The following is a 20,398-nucleotide window of genomic DNA, read 5'->3' on the forward strand; positions in this document are numbered from 1 at the left end:
ATATATTTATCTACATATTTATATACAAATATAATTTTTTTTTAATTAATTTTTTTTATACATTTTATTTTTCATTTTTTTACCTTTTCATAATTAATATTTTTCATACATTATATGCTTTAAAAATTTTTGCACGATAATATAAATTTCTTTTTAAATTACACAATATAATTTTTATTTTTTTCTTATTGTTTCACTAAATTATTTCATTAATTAAAACAAAAAAAATAAAATATAAAAAAATAAAATAAAATGAGTTGCTTGGATATGAAGCAAAAAAATGTTCAAGATATTAATGAAAATGAAAATGAAGTAATATAAAATATATATAAAACATACATATTTATATATTTTTTTGAAAGATGCTATTTATATATATATTTATATTCCTTTTTTTTTTTTTTTTTCAAAGGGAAAAAATGATATAATAATAGATTCGAATAAAAAAAAAGGAAATGAAAATAAAAAGTGGTAATTAAAATTGAAAAAACATATATATATATATATGAATGCTCAAAAATATTTTATTATAGTTATATAAAAATTACGGCTTTAAAAATCCTATATGTATTCATTTATTTTTTTTAGGGAAAGATTTAACAAAAATCCCCGAAATAATAACATTCCATCAACATATAATCAACAAATTTCCATTAATACGAATACTAATAATTATAATGCTGAAAATATAAATAATGAATGGAACAATTTGAGAAATGGATTAAATCAAAATTTTCGAAATGTAAATAAGTCAATAAATACAAATAAAGATAATGATAATTACAATTTTATGGCAAACAATAAAAAAGATAATTTAATAGACCAAGAAAGCTGGAGGTCCAAAAAAGTAAATACAGCAAATTTTAGAAATAATAATTTTAATAACAATGATATGAACTCTAATTTTGAAAATTCAGAATTTACAAAAAATAATTATATTAAAAATATGAATAATACAGATAATTTAAAATATAACAGGAACATTAAAAATAATTACAATAAAAGTGCAAGTAGAAGTAATTCGAATGTAAAAAATGTAAATACTAATATTGTTAATACAAATATTAATTATACATTAAATGAAAGAGGAATAAACAGAAATTTTAATAATACTAATGCATCAATTAATAATGTAAATATTACAAATGTTAATAACCAAAATACAGATATCTATAATAATGGTGAACCTATTTCTGATAATCAGAACAATATGAAAAATGTTAATCAAAACAATTATAACAATTTTAACAATTCTAGTGCCAATTTAAATAATAATTTTGGCAACATGAACAGTAATACTTTTTATAAAAATATGAATAAGAATTATAAAATTAGTAAATTTAATAATCAAAATAATGATATGACAAATAATTTTAATAATAATATAGATTATAAAGAAAATAAGAAGAATAATAATTATAAAAATCAAATTAATTATAATTATACTTATAAAAATGAAGATAATATTAGCAATACAAACATTTTAAAAAATAGAAATTCTAATTTAGGTGAAAACTTAAAAAATAACCAAAAAGATTTTAATGCAAGCATTAATTATAATAATCAACAAATCAAGTTTACGGGACATATGGAGAATGAATCTGATAATCAAAATTCTATTTCTACTGGTTTAAATAATGTACCTAATAATTTAAATAATCCTGCAAATTATAAACTGAATTTTGATAATTGTGCAAATAATTTTGAATTTAATAAAAACGAATTACCATATAACATGAAAGGAGAAAATAATAATGATAGTAACTGTAATTATGCAAAAAGTAATTATAATATAAATGAAAACAAGGGTTTAACAAAAAACAAATATTACAATAATTTTATGTTTAAGAATAATGCAAAATATTCGCATATTAACAATAACAACAACAATAATAATAACAATAATAATAATAATAATAATAATAATAATAATAATAATAATAACAATAATAATAATAATAATAATAATAATAATAACAACAACAATAATAATAATAATAATAATAATAATAATAATAATAATAATAATAATAATAATATTAATAATAATAATATTAATAATAATAGTTATAATAATAATAATATTAATAATAATATTAATAATAATAATAATAATAATAATAGTTATAATAATAATAATATTAATAATGATAATGGTAATAACAATAATATTAATAATATTAATAATAATAATAATAACTATAATAATATTAATATTAATAATAACAACTTTAATAATAATAATAATAATATTATGAATATTAATAATAATAATAATATTTTGAATATTAATAAAAATAACAATATTATGAACATAAATGATAATAATAATAATTTACATGCACAAGAAAGGAATTCGCATGTACCAAATGCATTTTTTATGAATTATAATCAAAATAAGAAAAATAATTTGATTAACACAAATAACGAAAACATAAATAGAAATAAAACAAATTTGAAGAACACTATAAATATGAACAATATAAATTACATGCACATGAACAACATGAATATGAATAACATGAATATGAATAATATAAATACAAATAATATGTATATGAATAATTTGAACATGAATTATATGAACAATAATTGTAGTGAAATAAATAATTATTCTAGTTTAAACATTACAGAAGATAATATTAATCAAAATGACTATATCAATAATAAAATGAAATCAAATTTCAACAAAAATTCAGAATCATTTAATCCCAATCGAATGAATACCATAAAAAAAAATATTGAAAATGTTAATTATATGAAAAGAGAATGCACAAATGTAAATAATAATTATACAGGTATATCAAATCAAAATGATTATAGTTATGAAAGATCAGCAAACATAAATGAAAATTTTAATGACCATTCAAATGCTGTGAACATATCTAATGAATACAATAATATTAATATGGATACAAATAAGTTAAATGATATGAACTTCAATAACACCGCATTTATAAATAATAATAATACAAATATAGTAAGCATCGATAACGCAAATATTATGAACAAGAATAATAATACATTTAATGAAAATATAGATGGAAAAGAAAATAAAAATATTTATGAAGAAGAAGAGGATAATGATGACTGGGGAGAATTAGGTGAAGACAAATACATTGATATAAATTCTATTATAAAAAAAAAAGATGTTATTTTAACTCAATTGGAAGCTGACTTAAATGATTTATCGAAAAAAGGAAATGAAAATAAAAATAAAAAAAAAAATAAATCAAAAAAAGAAGATTTATTTATAATTAATGAAACAAATGTATCATTAGGTGATAAAAAAAAAAGTAAAAAAAATAAAAATAAAAATTTGAAAAATAATAAAAAAGAAAATGAACAAATAGAAAAACCCATAATTACTTATACCAATGAGAAAAATATAAAAGCAACAAATAATAATAATAATAATATGTCAAATAAAAAAAAAGCAAAAAAGGATTATGTGGAAACTAATGATAAAAATTTGGAATTAAAAAATGAAGAAAAAAAAAATGTCAAAGAAAATGAAAGTGCTAAAAGAGATATGGAAATTAAAGAAAATAATATCACAGAAGATAAATTAAATAAAAACGAAGAAAATGAAATGAATGAAAACAAAAAAGAAGAGGATGTTTGTGATAATAAAAATGATGATCAGAATGAAAAAAAAGAAGAAACAGTAGCTGAAAAACCTGCAAAAGCATTATATGTGTTTAAAAAGAAAGAAAATATGTCACCTCTTGAATATATGGAAAGGCAGATAAAAAGTTTGCTTAATAAATTAACTGTTGAAAATTTTCCTATTATAACAGAAAAAATCTGCCAAATAATGGCTACTCGTTCAAATATGGATGAAATTCAAACTGTAGTAAATCAGGTTATTAATAAAGCAGTCTTAGAGCATGACTGGTCAGAAATGTATGCAGATGTTTGTCAGGTATAAATATGAGAAAAATGAAAATAAATTAAAATTATATAAAATAATCGTAATTATAATGAAATAAAAATGAAAATTAAATAATTTTCAAAATTTTAAATATCATTTTCTTATAACGAATATATTTTCGTATATTAAAAAGCATTATATATATATATATATTACATATTTAATTATTTTTTTATTTTTTTTTTAATTTTAGGCATTAAAATGGAGATCACCCAATTTTGAAAAAAAAAAAAAAACCTCTTTTGAAATTGCATTACTAAAAAAGATCCAAGAAGAATATGAAAACTTACCTAGTACATTTGAATCTACTATGAAGGAAAAATTAAAAAATGATGAAAATGAAGAAGAACTAAGTTTTGTTGAGCAAAAACAAAAAAAAAGATTATTTGGTATAGTAAAATTAATAGGAGAGTTATTTCAGAGGCATATTGTATCTATTTCAATAGTTATTAGTATAGCACATGATTTATTAATTGCATATGAAGAACCAAAAGAATACTGCATAGAAGCTTTTCTTCAACTTATTTATTCAACTGGTTTTTTTATTGATCAAATTGAAAAGTATAAAAATATTTTAGATACATGGTTTGGAAGATTAAAAGAACTACAAAGAAAAAAAATGTATTCAAAAAGAATTAAATTTGTAATTCAAGATGTTTTTGATTTAAGATTATCCGAATGGAGAAAAAAAACTCATAAAGATACAGCAAAAGGCTTAAATGAATTAAGATCTCAATTAGAAACAGAAGAAATGATGGGTGGTTCAATTCATTTAGCTCAATTAGGAAATATAGTTATCGTTGGAGAAAGACACAATTTAAGAAATAATGAATCCTATTCAAAATATATGCAAGAGCAAGAAAGATTAAGTAAATTAACCCAAAGTAAATAAAACTACTATAAATAAAAAATGTATATTTTAAATTTTATATACCCTCTAACTTATCTTTAAAAGGCTTTGATATATAAATAATTTCCAACTATTAATATATTCTTCTAGAAAATATATTTTTATTGCATAATTAATTAAGTATTAGAAGAAAAGTAAGAATGATTCTACTGATTGTGATATTATTAATAAAAATAATAACAATATATTATTGTAATATAATAAGATGTTATAATAAAATTATACAAAAATTTTAGTTTTTGTATATAGAGTAATTACATTTTATATTATCTTTTGCTGAAAACATAATATGCATTTTATTTTCTTCAAACCATAACTTACATATAACACTTTATAAAATTTAAAAAAAAAAAAATTTTGTTAAAGCCCATATTAAAATTTTTTGTAGTATATTAACTTTTCATATTAATTAGATAAAGTTATTTTTACAATTTTTATATTTATATAAAATTTATAGTTTACTTAATAAACATGTGAAATTACATATTTAAAAAAGTTAAAACAGTGTATATATGTATATAATTTAATGTGAAATACAAAAATCAAAAAATATAATAATTATGTTCTTTTATTTTATATTGTACATACAAAAAAAAAAAAAAAAAAAAAAAAAAAAAAAAAAGAAATTCGTAATATTTTTTATTTTTGTCTTTCCAAATTTATTTTTGCATTTTAATATTTTTTTTTTTTTTTTTTTTTATCTCATTTTAATTTTCTGAATTTTTTCATATTTTTATAGATTTACAATATATACTTTATATATTAGGTATAATTTTGTTGTATTCATGAAAAATGTATTATATAAAAAATTAAGCCAAATAAAATAAATATGAATATTTCACAAAAATGTTTTATTTTGAGAATTTCAATAAATATATGGTTAAAGTTGTACAATTCAATTCATTACTTATATTAATACATAAAAATTATATTAATGTATTTTATCAGTTTATTTTTTTTATTTATTATACTAAAAATTTTTAAACTTAAAATAAGTATTACATTTTAGATATGAAAAGTTTTTGATATATTTGTTGAAATATTTTTTATAGAAAAAAAAGAAAATGTCATAATGTTTGTTTTAGATATTTTAAAAATTTTAAAATAAGAAAACCTAAACAACTCAATGATATAAATAAAAAAAAATTGAAGGTCTAAACTTTTTTTTTACATTTAAATAATTCCTCCTCTTAGTTGTAAAATCATATGAATAGTTGAACCGGGTACTACACGGTAATCGCTCAACTTCATGTCATCATGCATTTGTTTTCCTTTAAAAAAATTAAAAATAAAAACTAAATTAATAGTTATATATTATAAATGAAAAGGATTTATTGCAAATTTGAATAATCAAAAATAATTATTTCATATAAGAAAAATAAACATTAAAAAATTATTTATAAATCACAAAAAAAAAAAAAAAAAAAAAAGAATGAATAAAAATAATGAAGTATTGTTATAAATTAAGTAATAAAAAAAAGAGGAATGAAAAATTTAAGAAATAAATTAAAATTTTGTTTAGTTAAACACATATGTAGTTATATATTCTAAGAGTAAATTTATTAAGAATAAAAACCTGAATAAATTAATCTTATTTGCTTAGCATCTATTCCTTCTTTTTCTTCAATGGCCATTTTTATTTGATAAACAGAACTAGACGGCTCAAAATTAAATGATTGTCTTTTCCCAGTTAATGTTTTAACTAATATTTGCATTATTTTTTTTTTTTTATTATATTCTTATTCTATAATTTAACATTAAAATATTTCATAATTAATATATATATAATGATATATATTTTTCCCCTTTTTTCATTAATTAAAATGAAAAATATTTGTAGTATATAAAAATATTTCTTTGTGAAATAATATTTTTCTCATATACTTAAGCAAAATACTGTAATTTTATCTTTTTCTTTTTTTTTTTTTTTTTTGTGTAAAATAAACCTAATTTTTATTTTATAACTATTTTATCAAAAGTGTGTTATAAATCTTAATTTTTCTTATTGTTACTTCTATATTTTTTAAACATAAAATGAATGAAAATAAAACTTTTTTTTTATTTATAATAAATTTATTATATCTTAGTTAAAGTAGGTACATAATAAAAGAAAATTTATTTTTTTTAATTTTTTTTTTTTTTTAATATTATAAAATAGTTCTACATTTCATAAATTTTTTCGAAATATTGAAAAAAAAATAAATGATATGTACTAACTATATTTTCTTTTCACTTTTTTTTTTTTTTTTTTTTTTTTTTTTTTTCTTCTTATAATGAATAAATTGTATTAAATTTTTTCATATTTTTTTTTTTTAATAGTACAAAATAATACTACCTTTATATTTAAGGAATAATAGAAATAAACTAAATAATAAAGTATAATATAATAATATAATTTAAAGCAAATTACAAGTAGAAAATCTAAAAAATATATTTCTTTTAAATTTATATTTGTTAACTTATTTCTTTATTACATGTGCAATTGTATTTTTTTTAATATTTTAAAAATAAAATTAAGAATAAAATACAACTATATTTTAAAAATCTTGGCTTTTTTTTTTTGTCCTATCTATTAATAATGTATTCAAAATATACAAAATCACAAAATGTTTTATTAAAAAAAAATAGAGATTTAAAAAAAGAATTTACCTCTTTAAAGAAAAATGAAAATTAAACAATATTTTTGTATTTGTTAAAAAAAAAATTTAAGTTCGATCTTCTTAAATAATTTCTTTCATTATATCTTAGAGATATTCATGTTATCAATTATATGCATATTATTTTATAACAAATCTTCTAATAATAAAAGCATATATATTAATAATCTTTTTAAAAAAAAGAAATATACTTTTACTTTATTCAGCAAATATATTTTTACTTCTGTAATAAATTATTTTCAATATTGTAAACATGAAATTACTGACAAATTCTGAATTCAAATATTTTTATAACATTTTGTTTTCATTTTATAATGATAAAATGAGAATGTAACTATAATATTTTTTTATATATTTTAGATTAAGATTATGTTTTTAATTTATAGATGCACTTAAAAGCATAAGTTTTTTTTTTCTTTTTTTTTTTTTTTAAACACTTGAAATTTCTATTTTGAATGTAACATATATATAAAGTGTAATAAAAAAAAAGAATTCTACAATTTTTTATTTCTATTAAATACATATTTTCGGTGAAGATAATTTTGAGAATCTCTTAAAAGTTGAAATTTTTTTTTATTGGTGAAGTTCTTTTATTTTCATTATTTCTTTTAAAAATCTATAAGAATAATTATGAATAAAATATGAAAAATCTCTTTTAGAAACTTCAAAAATTATATAACTTTTTTGTTTCTTTTTTAATTCATACAATAAGTATTCTTAACTTTTTCAGAATTCTAAAAATAAATTTTTCTTTTAGTTTTTTTTCCTCATTAATAACAAAGGTATGTTGCACATCTATACAATTCAACATAAGTAAATACAAAAGAAAATTTACTCATTTCTTTCCTTTTTTTCTTAACATTTTTGAAAAGACTAAAAAATGTATATAGTTCTTTTAATATAGAAAAAATAATTAAAATTACTAATTAGAAATTTAATAGACTCCTTTTCTATGTTTAAATAACTTCATTTTTATTTACAATTGGAAATTCTAAATGTGTATTTTTTTTTTTTTTTTTTTTGTAAAGGAATCTACTATATATTGTTGTTATGAATAAATATATATAATATTTCTACACAATCTTTATGTTATTAAAAAACAACTTGGAACTACACACTAATTAAATTATTTAAAAAAAAAATTGTTTCTTTTTACAAAATGTAATACAGAAATAACAAAATGAAGAAATCTTATTGCATGCAATTTTTGAAAAATTGTTTTTTTTTTTAATGAAGAATTTTATATTCTACGTTTTTCTTTATTCTTAAGTTTTTTGACGTTCCTTATAATTTTACTCATATTTTAGAAAAAAGTATGGGTTTATATGATGCAGTTATTTAAAAACAACAATAACTGCAGGAAGTGTAATTTCACTAGCAAATTCTACTAGTAAAAAAAAAAAAAAAAAATGAAATACTTTTTTTTTCAAAAAATTATAACAAGTTACTTCTTATTAAAAGAAAATTACTATTAATTTTATTTATGTACATAATTTTTTTAAAAAAATTAAAGTAATTATTTTATAAAAAAAATTTTAAGCATCAATGCTTTTTTGTATATTTGTTATAATTTTTTTTAGTTTTTTCTTTTGAAGACTATTAAAAGAATTATTCTATAAACTGCCCCAATTCTGAATATGTATTTTTTTTCTTTATAAACGTATCTTTTTATATAACACGTAAGTTTTTTTTTAAAGAGAACAAGTGGAAATTAAAATTATAATTTTTAAAAAAAATTTTACTTGTATATTTATATAATAAATACAAAAAAGAGAGAGTAAAAAGAAAAATTTATTTCATTGCATAATAATGCAAAATATTCTAATATGATTCTTTCTTCTATTTTGTTTAATAATAAAATAAAAAAATATAACTCATTTTCTAAGTATATAATTTTTCATTTCGAATTTTCCATGTTTTTTTTTTTTTATGTTTTTATTATATTATATTATTTTTTTGTTTCATAAAAAATTCAAACTTCTCAATAAAAAAAAATTTAAATGTTATTATACATCTATACATCTATACATCTATATATATATATATTTATATATTTATATATATATATATATTTATTTATATATGTTTTTATACATTCGTTTTATTCAATACATTTTCTTTATAAAATATCTCTAAAATGAATGGAGAAAAAAATGAAATATTGATAGAGAATAAAAATATATTAGATGAAAAAATGAAAAAAGATAAAATAAATTTTAAACGTAAAAAAAGTAAAGCAAATTATAAATTGGTATCACAAGAAAAAAAAAAATATTTAAAAAATAAGAAAAAAAAGATAAAAAATAAAACCAAAAAAAAGTTTAAAAATCAAAATATTTCTATACAAAATCGTAATTTGAAGAATATTCATCAAATAGATATAAATGAAAAAATAAACAATAATGAAGAAGAATCAAAAAATTCAGATATAAGTCTTGACGAAAAAAAAATATCAGAGTCAGTTGTTACTAAAGAAAAATTAACTACACTTAAAATATTAAATGATGAGAAAGATATTAATAAAAACTCAATTATGAGAGTAAATGAACTTTTGACACTAGATAATTCTAATGATAATAAAGATGATTCTTCAAAAGAAATCATATTATATAATGAAAATAATGAACATATACGAAAAAGTACTAATTTAGAATGTATAAATAACTTTGGAGTTTTAGTTAAAGTCAAAAAAGATAGAAATTCTTTTCTTAAAAATAATGTGGAAGTGAAAAACGTAGAAGAAAAAAAGACAGATGGTAGTACTAGTTTTAATCTATTAAAAGAAGAATGGGAAAAAGATGAAAAAATAAGCACCTCTAAGCAAACAAATGGAAAATATAAAAAAGGTAAGCTATTAAACTATAATAATAAAATTGAAGATAAAAAAAATATCAGCATTGAGAATAATTGTAATTTAAAAAAAGAAGAAATTAATGAATATTTTATTAATGAATCATGTTCAAAAAAAAAAGAAAGTTTTTTTGATATTATGGAAAATTTAAGAAACAAATCTAATAATGATAAAAAAAAAACAGATACCTTTTTTAAAAATGATTACAAAGATAATAACAATAGTGAACAAAGTTTGAATGGAATTGAAGAAAAAAAATTAAAAGAAATAATGCAAAACGTATCTTTAGACAAAATAATTAGTGTTCTAAAAAAAATATCAATCGAAGAATGCATAAATATCTTAAATTACTTAGATGAGGAAAAGACTACTTTAATAATAGAAAAATTATCTATTAATCATTTTAAACGCTTAATAAATTCTATAAAAGAAGAAAAAAAAAGGCATTTTATTATAGAAAACTTAAACGAGGAGAAATTGGTTAATTTTTTTTCTCCTTTTAAAAATAATATAGAAACGGCAAAATATTTCAACTTTTTATCAATAGAAAAAATTGAAAAAATAATAAAGTTACTTGATGTAGATAATTATAAAAATTTTATATTATTATTTGATCAAGATAAAATTATAGAAATTATAAATCATATATCTACTAATAATTCTTTAGGAATTTTATTAAACTTACCCCAAAATAAATTAATATATATATTTAATCATATAAAAGTTGAAATTGTTATAAAACTAATAAATGCTATTCCATCATGTAAATTTTATTATATAATAGAATGTCTACCATTAGAAAAAATTAGCTCATTATCTAATAAAATCTCCTATGAAAAGTTATATATTCTTCATAATTCTTTGTCTATTAAAAATATTCATTTTATTACTAATAATTTATGTTTAACTACAATTAATAGACTTTTAAATGAGTTACCTTTATATAAAACTATTATAATTCTTAAAAGTTTACCACCTAAAAAAATAGCAGATTCAATTAATCTAAATTCCTCCTTTAATTTAGTTGAAATATATAAATCTTTTAATTCTGATGAAATAATTGAGATAATGAATTATTTAAATGATAAAAATATAGAAATTTTATTAAACAAATGTGAATTAACAAAAATTATTCATTACATTAATTATGTTTCATTAGATAAATTTACATCTATTATTGATAGGATACCTATAAATTTTTTAGTAAAAATTATGAATGAGATATCTATTAAAAAACTCGGAGAAATTTTCATTTTACTACCTGAAAATAAAATTGTATCTTGCCTAAATAATTTACCACTAAAAAATATACTATGCGTTTTAGAAAAGTTACCAACAAAAAAATTAATAAGTATTACCATGAGGGTAGACAAAAAAGATAAAATGTGGAAAGAAACTCAGAAGAAATTGATTAATTTATTAAGTGAAAGTAATATTATTCTTATTTTAAATGAATTAAATAATAAAGAATATAATACATTTTGTAAACTTTTATCTATAGATAAAATAGAAAAAATCATTAATATTTATAACGATTATAAAAAAGTTTCACTTTTAATTTTGAATTTGCCTATTTATAAAATAAAAGAAAATCTCCAAAAATTAAGTAACGAAAATTCAAATAATATAATGAAATATTTACCAAACTATATTAATGATCAAATTAAATCTTATACATCTAAAAAGGAAATTAGCAAAATACAATTTATATTTATTGTATGTATATTACTAAGATTAAAAGAAATGTTTAATAATCCTAATGTTATAAAAAATGAAAAAAATAATTTCTTTAATTTTATAATAAAAAGGAAAATTGATGAAATAATTTATAGTATAAATATGAAAAATTATCAAAAGTTTTTAAACAATGTTTCTTGCATAAAAATTATAGAAATAGAAGATGGCATAAATAATATATTGAATAGAAATATCTACAATGAAAATAATATAATAGATTATATTTTTATTTTTTTTAATTTTGATCATAATGGAAATTATAGAGAATCTACAAACTCTAAATTATTAGATAAAAAATATAATGAAAAAAATGATATGTTTAAAGAAGATACTTTTTGTAATAGTAGTTGCAAAAAAAATACCAAGTGTAATTATTTTAAAATAATAAAAGAAGATAGTTTAAATTTTAATAATATAAAAGATGTAAATACCTCATTAAGAAATATTGTATCATCTCATAAGGAAAAAAAGAAAATTTTTACTAAAAGAGTTTTAAGAAAATCTATAAATAAAAAAATGAAAGATAATTTCTGTGTATTTTTAATTCATTTAATTTCCTTAATAAAAAAACATATTGAAGAAACTCTTTTATTAAATAGTGAAAACTATATATGTAGCAATAATAAAGAAAATATGAAGAAAAAGACATTAAATGAATCATATAACAGTTTTTCTTTAAAAAATAAATCAGCAAAATATAGTAAAAACACTGATGATAATTTCATTAATGATGAAGTTATTAATAGTGATATTCTAAGCTTAAAAAAAGTGGAATATAGAGAAGATAAACATAATAAATTAATTTTTAATGAGGTAATAAAAATAATGAAAAATATTTTTTATAGTATTAAAAAAATTAGCAATATGGAAAATTCATTATTTGTTATAAAAAATATATCAATTGAAGATATTATTAATGGAAATATAACTTATTACAAAAATGAAACAAATAAAGATGAAATCTACAACAATAAACTTAATGAAAAGAAATTAATACCTTTTAATGAAAATTGCGACAAAATTTATAACAAAATAAAAGAAAAAGATATAGATAATATTAAAGAAAATAATTTTTTAAATGAAGAAAAGCTTAACATGAGTAATGAATCAATGGAATGTTTTCAAAAAAAAGAAATTTTAAAAGGAGAAAAAATAATGAAAAAAATGAAAATTGAAGAATTGAATAAAGAAGATATTTCAAATAATGAAACTAAGGAATATAGAACAATAAAAAATGAAATGAGGAAAATGAAGGAAGTACAAAATCAAAAAAAAAATATAGAAATAGAAAAAATAAATAACGATGGAGTAGATTTTTATATTTTACACAACAATATATTATTACATAATAATAAAGAACAGTCACAATATTTGAACAGTTATTTAAAAGACACAGCTTGCCAAGAGGATGTTTTGTTAAAAAATAGTATAGAAAATTGTATAAATAGTATAAAAAATATAGGAAATGAGGAAATAAATTCTTATAATGAGAAATTAGTTACAGAAAATGTTTACAGTAGGGATTTAAGTAAATCTAGTATCAATGAAAATTTAAATGAAAGTTCTTGTAAAAAAAAAATAAAATATGAAAAGTTTTCTCATAAGAATTTTTCTAAATTCCATAACATGCCATCCTCTATTAATAATTCAGATTATTTGATGGTTGAAGATAATGATTATCTTAATAATAAAAGAAATTCAGAAAACAAAAAAAAAAAAATTTCAACAAATAAAAATATAACTAGTATATTCCATTTTCTAAAGGAAAAAAAAAATATCTTTTGTTTAAAGTTTTTATTTGTATTAAATGATGTTCATTTAGAACAATGTAATAATATAACATTATGCTTAAATTTTTTTTTTTCAAAAAAAAAAATATTTTTTAATAAATATAAACATAAAATGTTAGGTAGTTCATTAAATATACATATTAATAAAAATGGATATGAAAAATTCATAAATATTTCCCCTAACAGTAACGATGTATTTTATTATATTAATTCCAGTATTGTTTCATTAAGTATTGAAAATAATGATACAGTTAAAAATTTTAATTCAATAAAAACTAAGGATTTCTTTTCTAAACCATTTTTTAAAAAAAAGTGTTCCTTAAATTATGAGAATAATAATATAATTAATAATAATTCTACTGATTTCAATTATTCTAGAACAGTTAATACAAATAACTTAAATGGTAATAATAAAGAATTAGATAAAGTAATTCATGATGATTTAGACTCAAATATTATTTTATCATGGAACTCAAAAGAACTTGGTTACATTATTTTAGATTCATACAGTTCTTTATATGTAAATATTAAAGATTCTTCTAACCTTTTTTTTATAAATATAAACAGAATTAATTATAATATGAATAGAATAATTCCTTCCAAACAAGGTAACTTATTTTTTTTTAAAAACAGTAAAGAAAAAATAAACTTTAGAAAAATAAAAACTATGTTTTTACGTATATTAGACAAAAAAAACTCAAATTTAGTTACAAAAAAAGCATTAGAGGAAAACAAAAGTAAATTAGAAGATCAAAGTCAATATGTAGAAGATAAAACTGTTTTAAATGAAAATAAAAATTATTTAAATAAATGTAAAATAGATGAAAATATAGATCATTTAAAAAAAGGAAAATTAAAATATGAAAACAATTTTAAATATGAAGGAGAAAATATATATGAAAATGAAATATATTTTGGTGATGAAAACACATATTATAATGATGATAAAAATATATTAAATGAAATTCAAAAATATTCATATAAAGAAAATTACATAAAAAAAGAAATAAATGAAGAAAATAATATTATGAATAAAAACAGAGAGTATCTTAACACTATAAATAAGGTTGAAAATTTTGAAAGTACAAATGAAAAAAATTTCGAAGAACATACTACTGATAAAATAAATAACATTGAATTTAATATTAATAATAACAAATTATGCTTAAAAAATAAAAAAAGTGTTCATACTAATAATTTTAACGGTATTCTTATAGAAGAAAATAATGTATCATCAGAAAAAGAAGAATTAATTAATAAGCAAATAATAAAAGATGGTAATATAAATACAAAATCTTCCATTTCATTAAATGAAAGTGAAAAAAGAAAAATAGAAAATGTGAAAAATGACAATCTTAATAAAATTATTGAAGAAAAATCAAGTGAAGTTACAAGTTGTTTCAACCCACATAACCATACTTCTGATATTAGCTATACAGATGATGAATTTAATATAATATTATATTTAGAAAAACGAAAAAAAAAAAACAACGAAAGGATGTTAAAAGAAAAAAAAAATTTACAAAATAAAAAAAAAAGAAAATATTTTATTTCATCAAATTTTGCTGATAGTAAAATACTAAAGTTAAAATTGCTGTCTCTTATTGAAAACTCCTTATGCGATTATAGTGTTAAATTAAATGATATGGAAAACGAAAAAAATAGTTTAGTAGATAAAAAAGATTATAATCATTATTCAACAAAAAATTTAGGAACTTGTAATTTTTCAAAAGCAAATTTAGCCATTAATAATTTTAATGAAAATTGTGAAAAATCTTCTAACTTACTTTTAATTGACAATAAATGTGAAGAAAAATTATCAATAAAAGATATAGAAAAAGATGTTGATGAAAAAATTTTAATAAATGAAATAAACAATAATATTTCTGTATGTGATGATAAAAAAATTTTAATAAATGAAATAAACAATAATATTTCTGTATATGATGATGAAAAAGTTAAAATTATTGATGAAAAAAAATGTAATAAAAAAAAAAATAAAAATGAAATTCCATTTTTTCATAATAATAACTTAAAAAAACTTTTTAATAAAAGAGAAAAAATCTTTCCTTTTAGAGATGAATCAATTGATTTCAAGCAGCTACCAATATGTGAAAATTCTATAAATGTAGAAAGTTTAAAAAGTAGTGTTGATTTTAATGAGGAAAAAGAAAAGATATATGAATTAAAAAATGAAACATTATATAATTCTTTAAATGATTCAGAATATAAATCATTAAACAACACTACAAATTATTTCACAGATAAATCAGTTAAAAGTTCTTTAAATAGGTCAGCTATAAATATAAAAAATAAATCGTTATATAATTCAAATACTATAAAGGAAATTCCTGAAAAATTAGAAAACATAAATAAGTTAGAAAAAATATCAAATATATCAAAGAATCATTTAAATGAATCGATAAATGATCATAGAATTGAATCCTTTACAAAATTATTTCGTGAATCAGATAGATCTGTTTATGATTCTGTTAATGATTCTATAAGTAGCAATAATATAAACGAAAAAAAAAATGATAATATAATAAAAAAGAAAATAAGTAATTTATTTAAAGAAAAAAAATTGAATAATTCAAATATGAAATCACTTAAATTAGGAGATTTTAATATAAATAATAGGTATGAAGAAAATGACACCAACCCATTATTTTTTAAAGATATTAAAAAAAAAAATGTATTGAATATAAAAAAAATGGATACTTTTTCATCCATGAAATCATTGGACGAGATAAAAGAAAATCAAACTTTAAACATAAATGAGGAATTAGCAAAACATAATATTGAAGAAATAAGTTTAATTAAAAAAAAAGAAAACTACTTAAGATATTTTCCAAACTCTAATACAAAAAACTTATTAAGTAATGCAGATAATATGAAAGATAGAATTGGATTTTTAAATTTACACTGTTTATTTGAAAATAAAAGAGAAAATTTTTACTTAATTAGTGAAGGATGTGCTAAAGCTAGTAATTATATTAATGATAAAATGCTAGTTCATACTAGATTTTATAAAGAAATTTTTCATTTAAAAAGTGATGATATGTGCCTAAAAAAATCAATTGATATTTCTAATCATTCTAATGAAAATGATATTCTTTGTTTACATAAAAAAAAAAAGATATTATGCAGCATATGTGGAGATATTCTTAAAAGAAATTTATTAAACGACTTACTCTTTTTTAAAATATCTATAATTGACAAGAAATCATTTTTTTTAAAGCATTTAACTATTAATATATCTTATGAAAGCCCCTTAATTAAAGTACACTTTACTGAAAAAGATTATATTAGGTATTCTTTAGAAAAAAATTTTAAAGAATATAAACTGAAAATTATAGCTATAAATAGAAAAAAACTGCACAAAAAATTCTCTTTGTCAAAATCTAGATTCTTGAGAAAATGCTTAGAAATTGAATTAACAAATAATTTAGCAAATATAAAAAATTTAACTGAAAATTGTATACCTAATGATTTTAAAAATTCAATTGAAAAAAGTTTTGAAAATAATAAGGAACATATAGTTACAAAGGAAAATTTGTCTTATGAGCAAATAGAAAATGAATCAAAAATATTTTCAAATTTAAATCAAACAAATGAATTTGGTTGTTATATATGTAATTCGTATTTAGCTGTTCTCAATTTTAGCATTCTTGATGACAAAAATAAAAGGTATTTATTATATTTCTGTTTTACTATATTTCATTAATTATTTTTTATTTATTTAATTGTAGAAATAAATATAAATATAAAATATTGTATCATGTACTTGCAATCATATTTTTAATTATTTGTATACATATTTATTTATTTTTTTTATTTTTATTTTACTTTATTTACTCATTTTTTCTTTTATTACAGAAAATATGACATTGAGAAGTTTGTTGTTCCTTCGATTTTATTGTGTACGAATGGGTGAAGCATCTTTAAAATTAAATTTTTGAAATTTTAAAAAAATAATAAAATAAAAATAATATAGTATAATAAATCCCATATATATATATCTTATATATAAACAATTATCTTTGTAAATATTATTTTTTGTTTCATCTATTTATTTTTTTTTTTTTTTTTAATGCTACTTTATAGATTTTTTTTTTATAATTTAATTTTTTTTTTTTTTTTTTATTATTTTATTCCTATTAAAGAGAAATAAATTATTATTTTATTTTATTTTATTTTTTTTTTTTTTGTCGAATATAAAAATACTAAGATGCATATAAATACACATAAATTGTAAATCCTTTTACGTGTTTCTGTTTTTGTAACAATTTACAAACAAATTTAAAAAGCATTTCATTTTTATATTAATAATACGTTTAAATAAAAAAAAAAATAAAAATAAAATAATAAAAAGATGTCAAATAGTTGTACAATAATATTAAAAAGAAAACATGAAAATATATAAAGTTGAGATTAAAATAGAGGGACATTTTGTAGAATATTTTCAAATATAAAAAAAAAGAAAATTATTATGAATGTAGTTAGTTCATATTTTATACAAATATTTATTATAATATTTCTAAGAAGTTATGCTTATAAATTTAGTTATACTAGCAAATCATATTTTAGTAAAAAACACTATTATTTTAATAAATTTAATTTAACTGTTAATCGTATTAATTCTAAGAAAACAGAATGTATTGATAAATTAAAAAATATTCATAATTTTAATGTTACTAAATCAAAGTTTAGTGAATCATTCATTAATCCGTTAGAAAATGAATTAAAAATAAAAGTAAATATATTTGTAGAAATAAAAAAATGGGATAATATTTATGATAAAAATCACCGTAGCTATATTTTAAGAAAAAAGATTAATGATATTAAAAATGTATTTAATAAATTAAATAATACAAATAAATATTTATTCTTCAAGGATGAAAATACCATATATATATACAATAAAAAAAAAGAATATAATTTGAAAACATATCTATTAAATTTAGCATATAGTTGTACTAATGTTATAAAATTATATATGGATAACATATATTTAGAAATAGTTAATATAATTGAAAAAACGTTAGGTAATAAAATATTTAATGTAGACATTATAAAGGAATTGAATATGAGAAAATATGTTATAATCGATATGTTACATGATATTCATAGAAGAAAACGTATTAATAGTAAGAATGTAAATTTGTTATTTATAGGAAGCAACGAATTTAGCAATTTATGTTTTAAAATAATTTTGTTAATAATAAAAAAACTAAGAAATGACATAAAACTAGAAAATGTTATAACAAAAAGCCCTCAAAAAAAGGGAAGAAATATGCTTTTGCAGAAGTCAGAAATAGAAGAAGAAGCAAATAAAAATAAAATAAATGTTTTTTATTATGATAAGGTAAAAAATGATATTTATAAGTTAAAAAATAAGACATTTGATCTTTGCATTTCTGTATCATTTGGTGAAATTTTTAATAATTACTTTTTTAGAACAATTAATTCTAATATTTTTTCCTTACATCCAAGTTTACTACCATTATATAAAGGTGCATCTCCAATTCAAAGAAGTATATTAAATAATGAAAGTTTATTTGGATACACTATATTTTTAACAAATTTAAATATTGATGCAGGAACTATTTTAATAAAAAAAGCTTTTTGTTTTGATAAAAATTATAATTTTAATGATATCATCACCATATTATTTACAATAGGAATTATTCACTTAATAAAAAACATATATTTTTTATCAAATTATAAATTACATCTAAATGAAACACCAAGTAATACATATAATGACTTTATTACTCAAAATAATAGAAGCGAATGTAGTGATTTTAATAAAATCATTGGTAATTTATCAGATACAAAAAGGAATTCTATTTGTTCTACTAATTTCAAATTAAGTAATTTTAATAAAATTTTTTCAAACAGTTACAACAAAATGCCACTTAAAGATAACAATTATGCATCAAAAATAAAAAATGATGAAAAGTACGTATGCTTCTTTTGTTCAACATCCTTATATATCCACAATAAAGTAAGAAGTTTCATAAATTGGCCTAAAGCAGAATGTTCTCTTTTTTTATTTCAAAATAATACATTTAAAATAATAGATGTAAAACTAATTAAAACATCATATTATTTAAATAATAATTACAATTTTATTAATTACTGTAATATATATAATCATAAATGTTTTGATAAGGTACCTCGTAAATTTGTAGTTTTTGATAAAGAATCTTTGAATATTCAATGCAAAAATAACACCTTATTAAAAATTTATAAATTACAACGAAAAAATAAAAAAATTGTTAACGCTGTTGATTTTATTAATAGTATAAATAAAAATGATTTATTATATTAATCATAGATGATAATATACCTTCTTTTTTATAATATTTTTAAAGTCATATTTTTTTATCTTATTCTATTTTTTTTTTTTTTATCTTATTTTAAATTATTTGAAATACACATTAATTTTTTTGTTTTTTAACACGTATTTAAGTGTGTTTTTTTTTTTTTTTTTTTTTTTTTTTAAATTATTCG

At 17.4% G+C, this 20,398-nt stretch overlaps 4 protein-coding genes across 4 annotated transcripts; 3 read left to right on the forward strand and 1 right to left on the reverse strand.

Annotated features, from left to right (window-relative positions):
* Positions 1-252: 252 nt before the first annotated feature.
* Positions 253-4,826, forward strand: EIF4G (eukaryotic translation initation factor 4 gamma, putative; the record flags this gene model as incomplete). The annotated part of the gene is made up of 4 exons (XM_028673915.1): positions 253-312; positions 413-471; positions 589-3,925; positions 4,128-4,826. The coding sequence occupies 4 exons, from the start codon at positions 253-255 to the stop codon at positions 4,824-4,826; spliced, it is 4,155 nt and encodes a 1,384-aa protein (XP_028530320.1).
* Positions 4,827-6,017: 1,191 nt separating this feature from the next.
* Positions 6,018-6,559, reverse strand: Nedd8 (ubiquitin-like protein nedd8 homologue, putative; the record flags this gene model as incomplete). The annotated part of the gene is made up of 2 exons (XM_028673916.1): positions 6,018-6,115; positions 6,421-6,559. 2 exons carry the CDS (start codon positions 6,557-6,559, stop codon positions 6,018-6,020), a joined length of 237 nt encoding a protein of 78 aa, XP_028530321.1.
* A 3,079-nt stretch (positions 6,560-9,638) lies between these two features.
* Positions 9,639-17,816, forward strand: PGAL8A_00509400 (conserved Plasmodium protein, unknown function; the record flags this gene model as incomplete). The annotated part of the gene is made up of 2 exons (XM_028673917.1): positions 9,639-17,569; positions 17,759-17,816. The coding sequence occupies 2 exons, from the start codon at positions 9,639-9,641 to the stop codon at positions 17,814-17,816; spliced, it is 7,989 nt and encodes a 2,662-aa protein (XP_028530322.1).
* Positions 17,817-18,371: 555 nt separating this feature from the next.
* PGAL8A_00509500 (methionyl-tRNA formyltransferase, putative) lies at positions 18,372-20,216 on the forward strand (the record flags this gene model as incomplete). Its single annotated transcript, XM_028673918.1, has 1 exon — positions 18,372-20,216. One exon carries the CDS (start codon positions 18,372-18,374, stop codon positions 20,214-20,216), a length of 1,845 nt encoding a protein of 614 aa, XP_028530323.1.
* Positions 20,217-20,398: the final 182 nt, after the last annotated feature.

This window comes from Plasmodium gallinaceum (genome assembly GCF_900005855.1).
Source record: "Plasmodium gallinaceum strain 8A genome assembly, contig: PGAL8A_v1_152, whole genome shotgun sequence".
In the NCBI taxonomy this organism is placed as follows: domain Eukaryota; phylum Apicomplexa; class Aconoidasida; order Haemosporida; family Plasmodiidae; genus Plasmodium; species Plasmodium gallinaceum.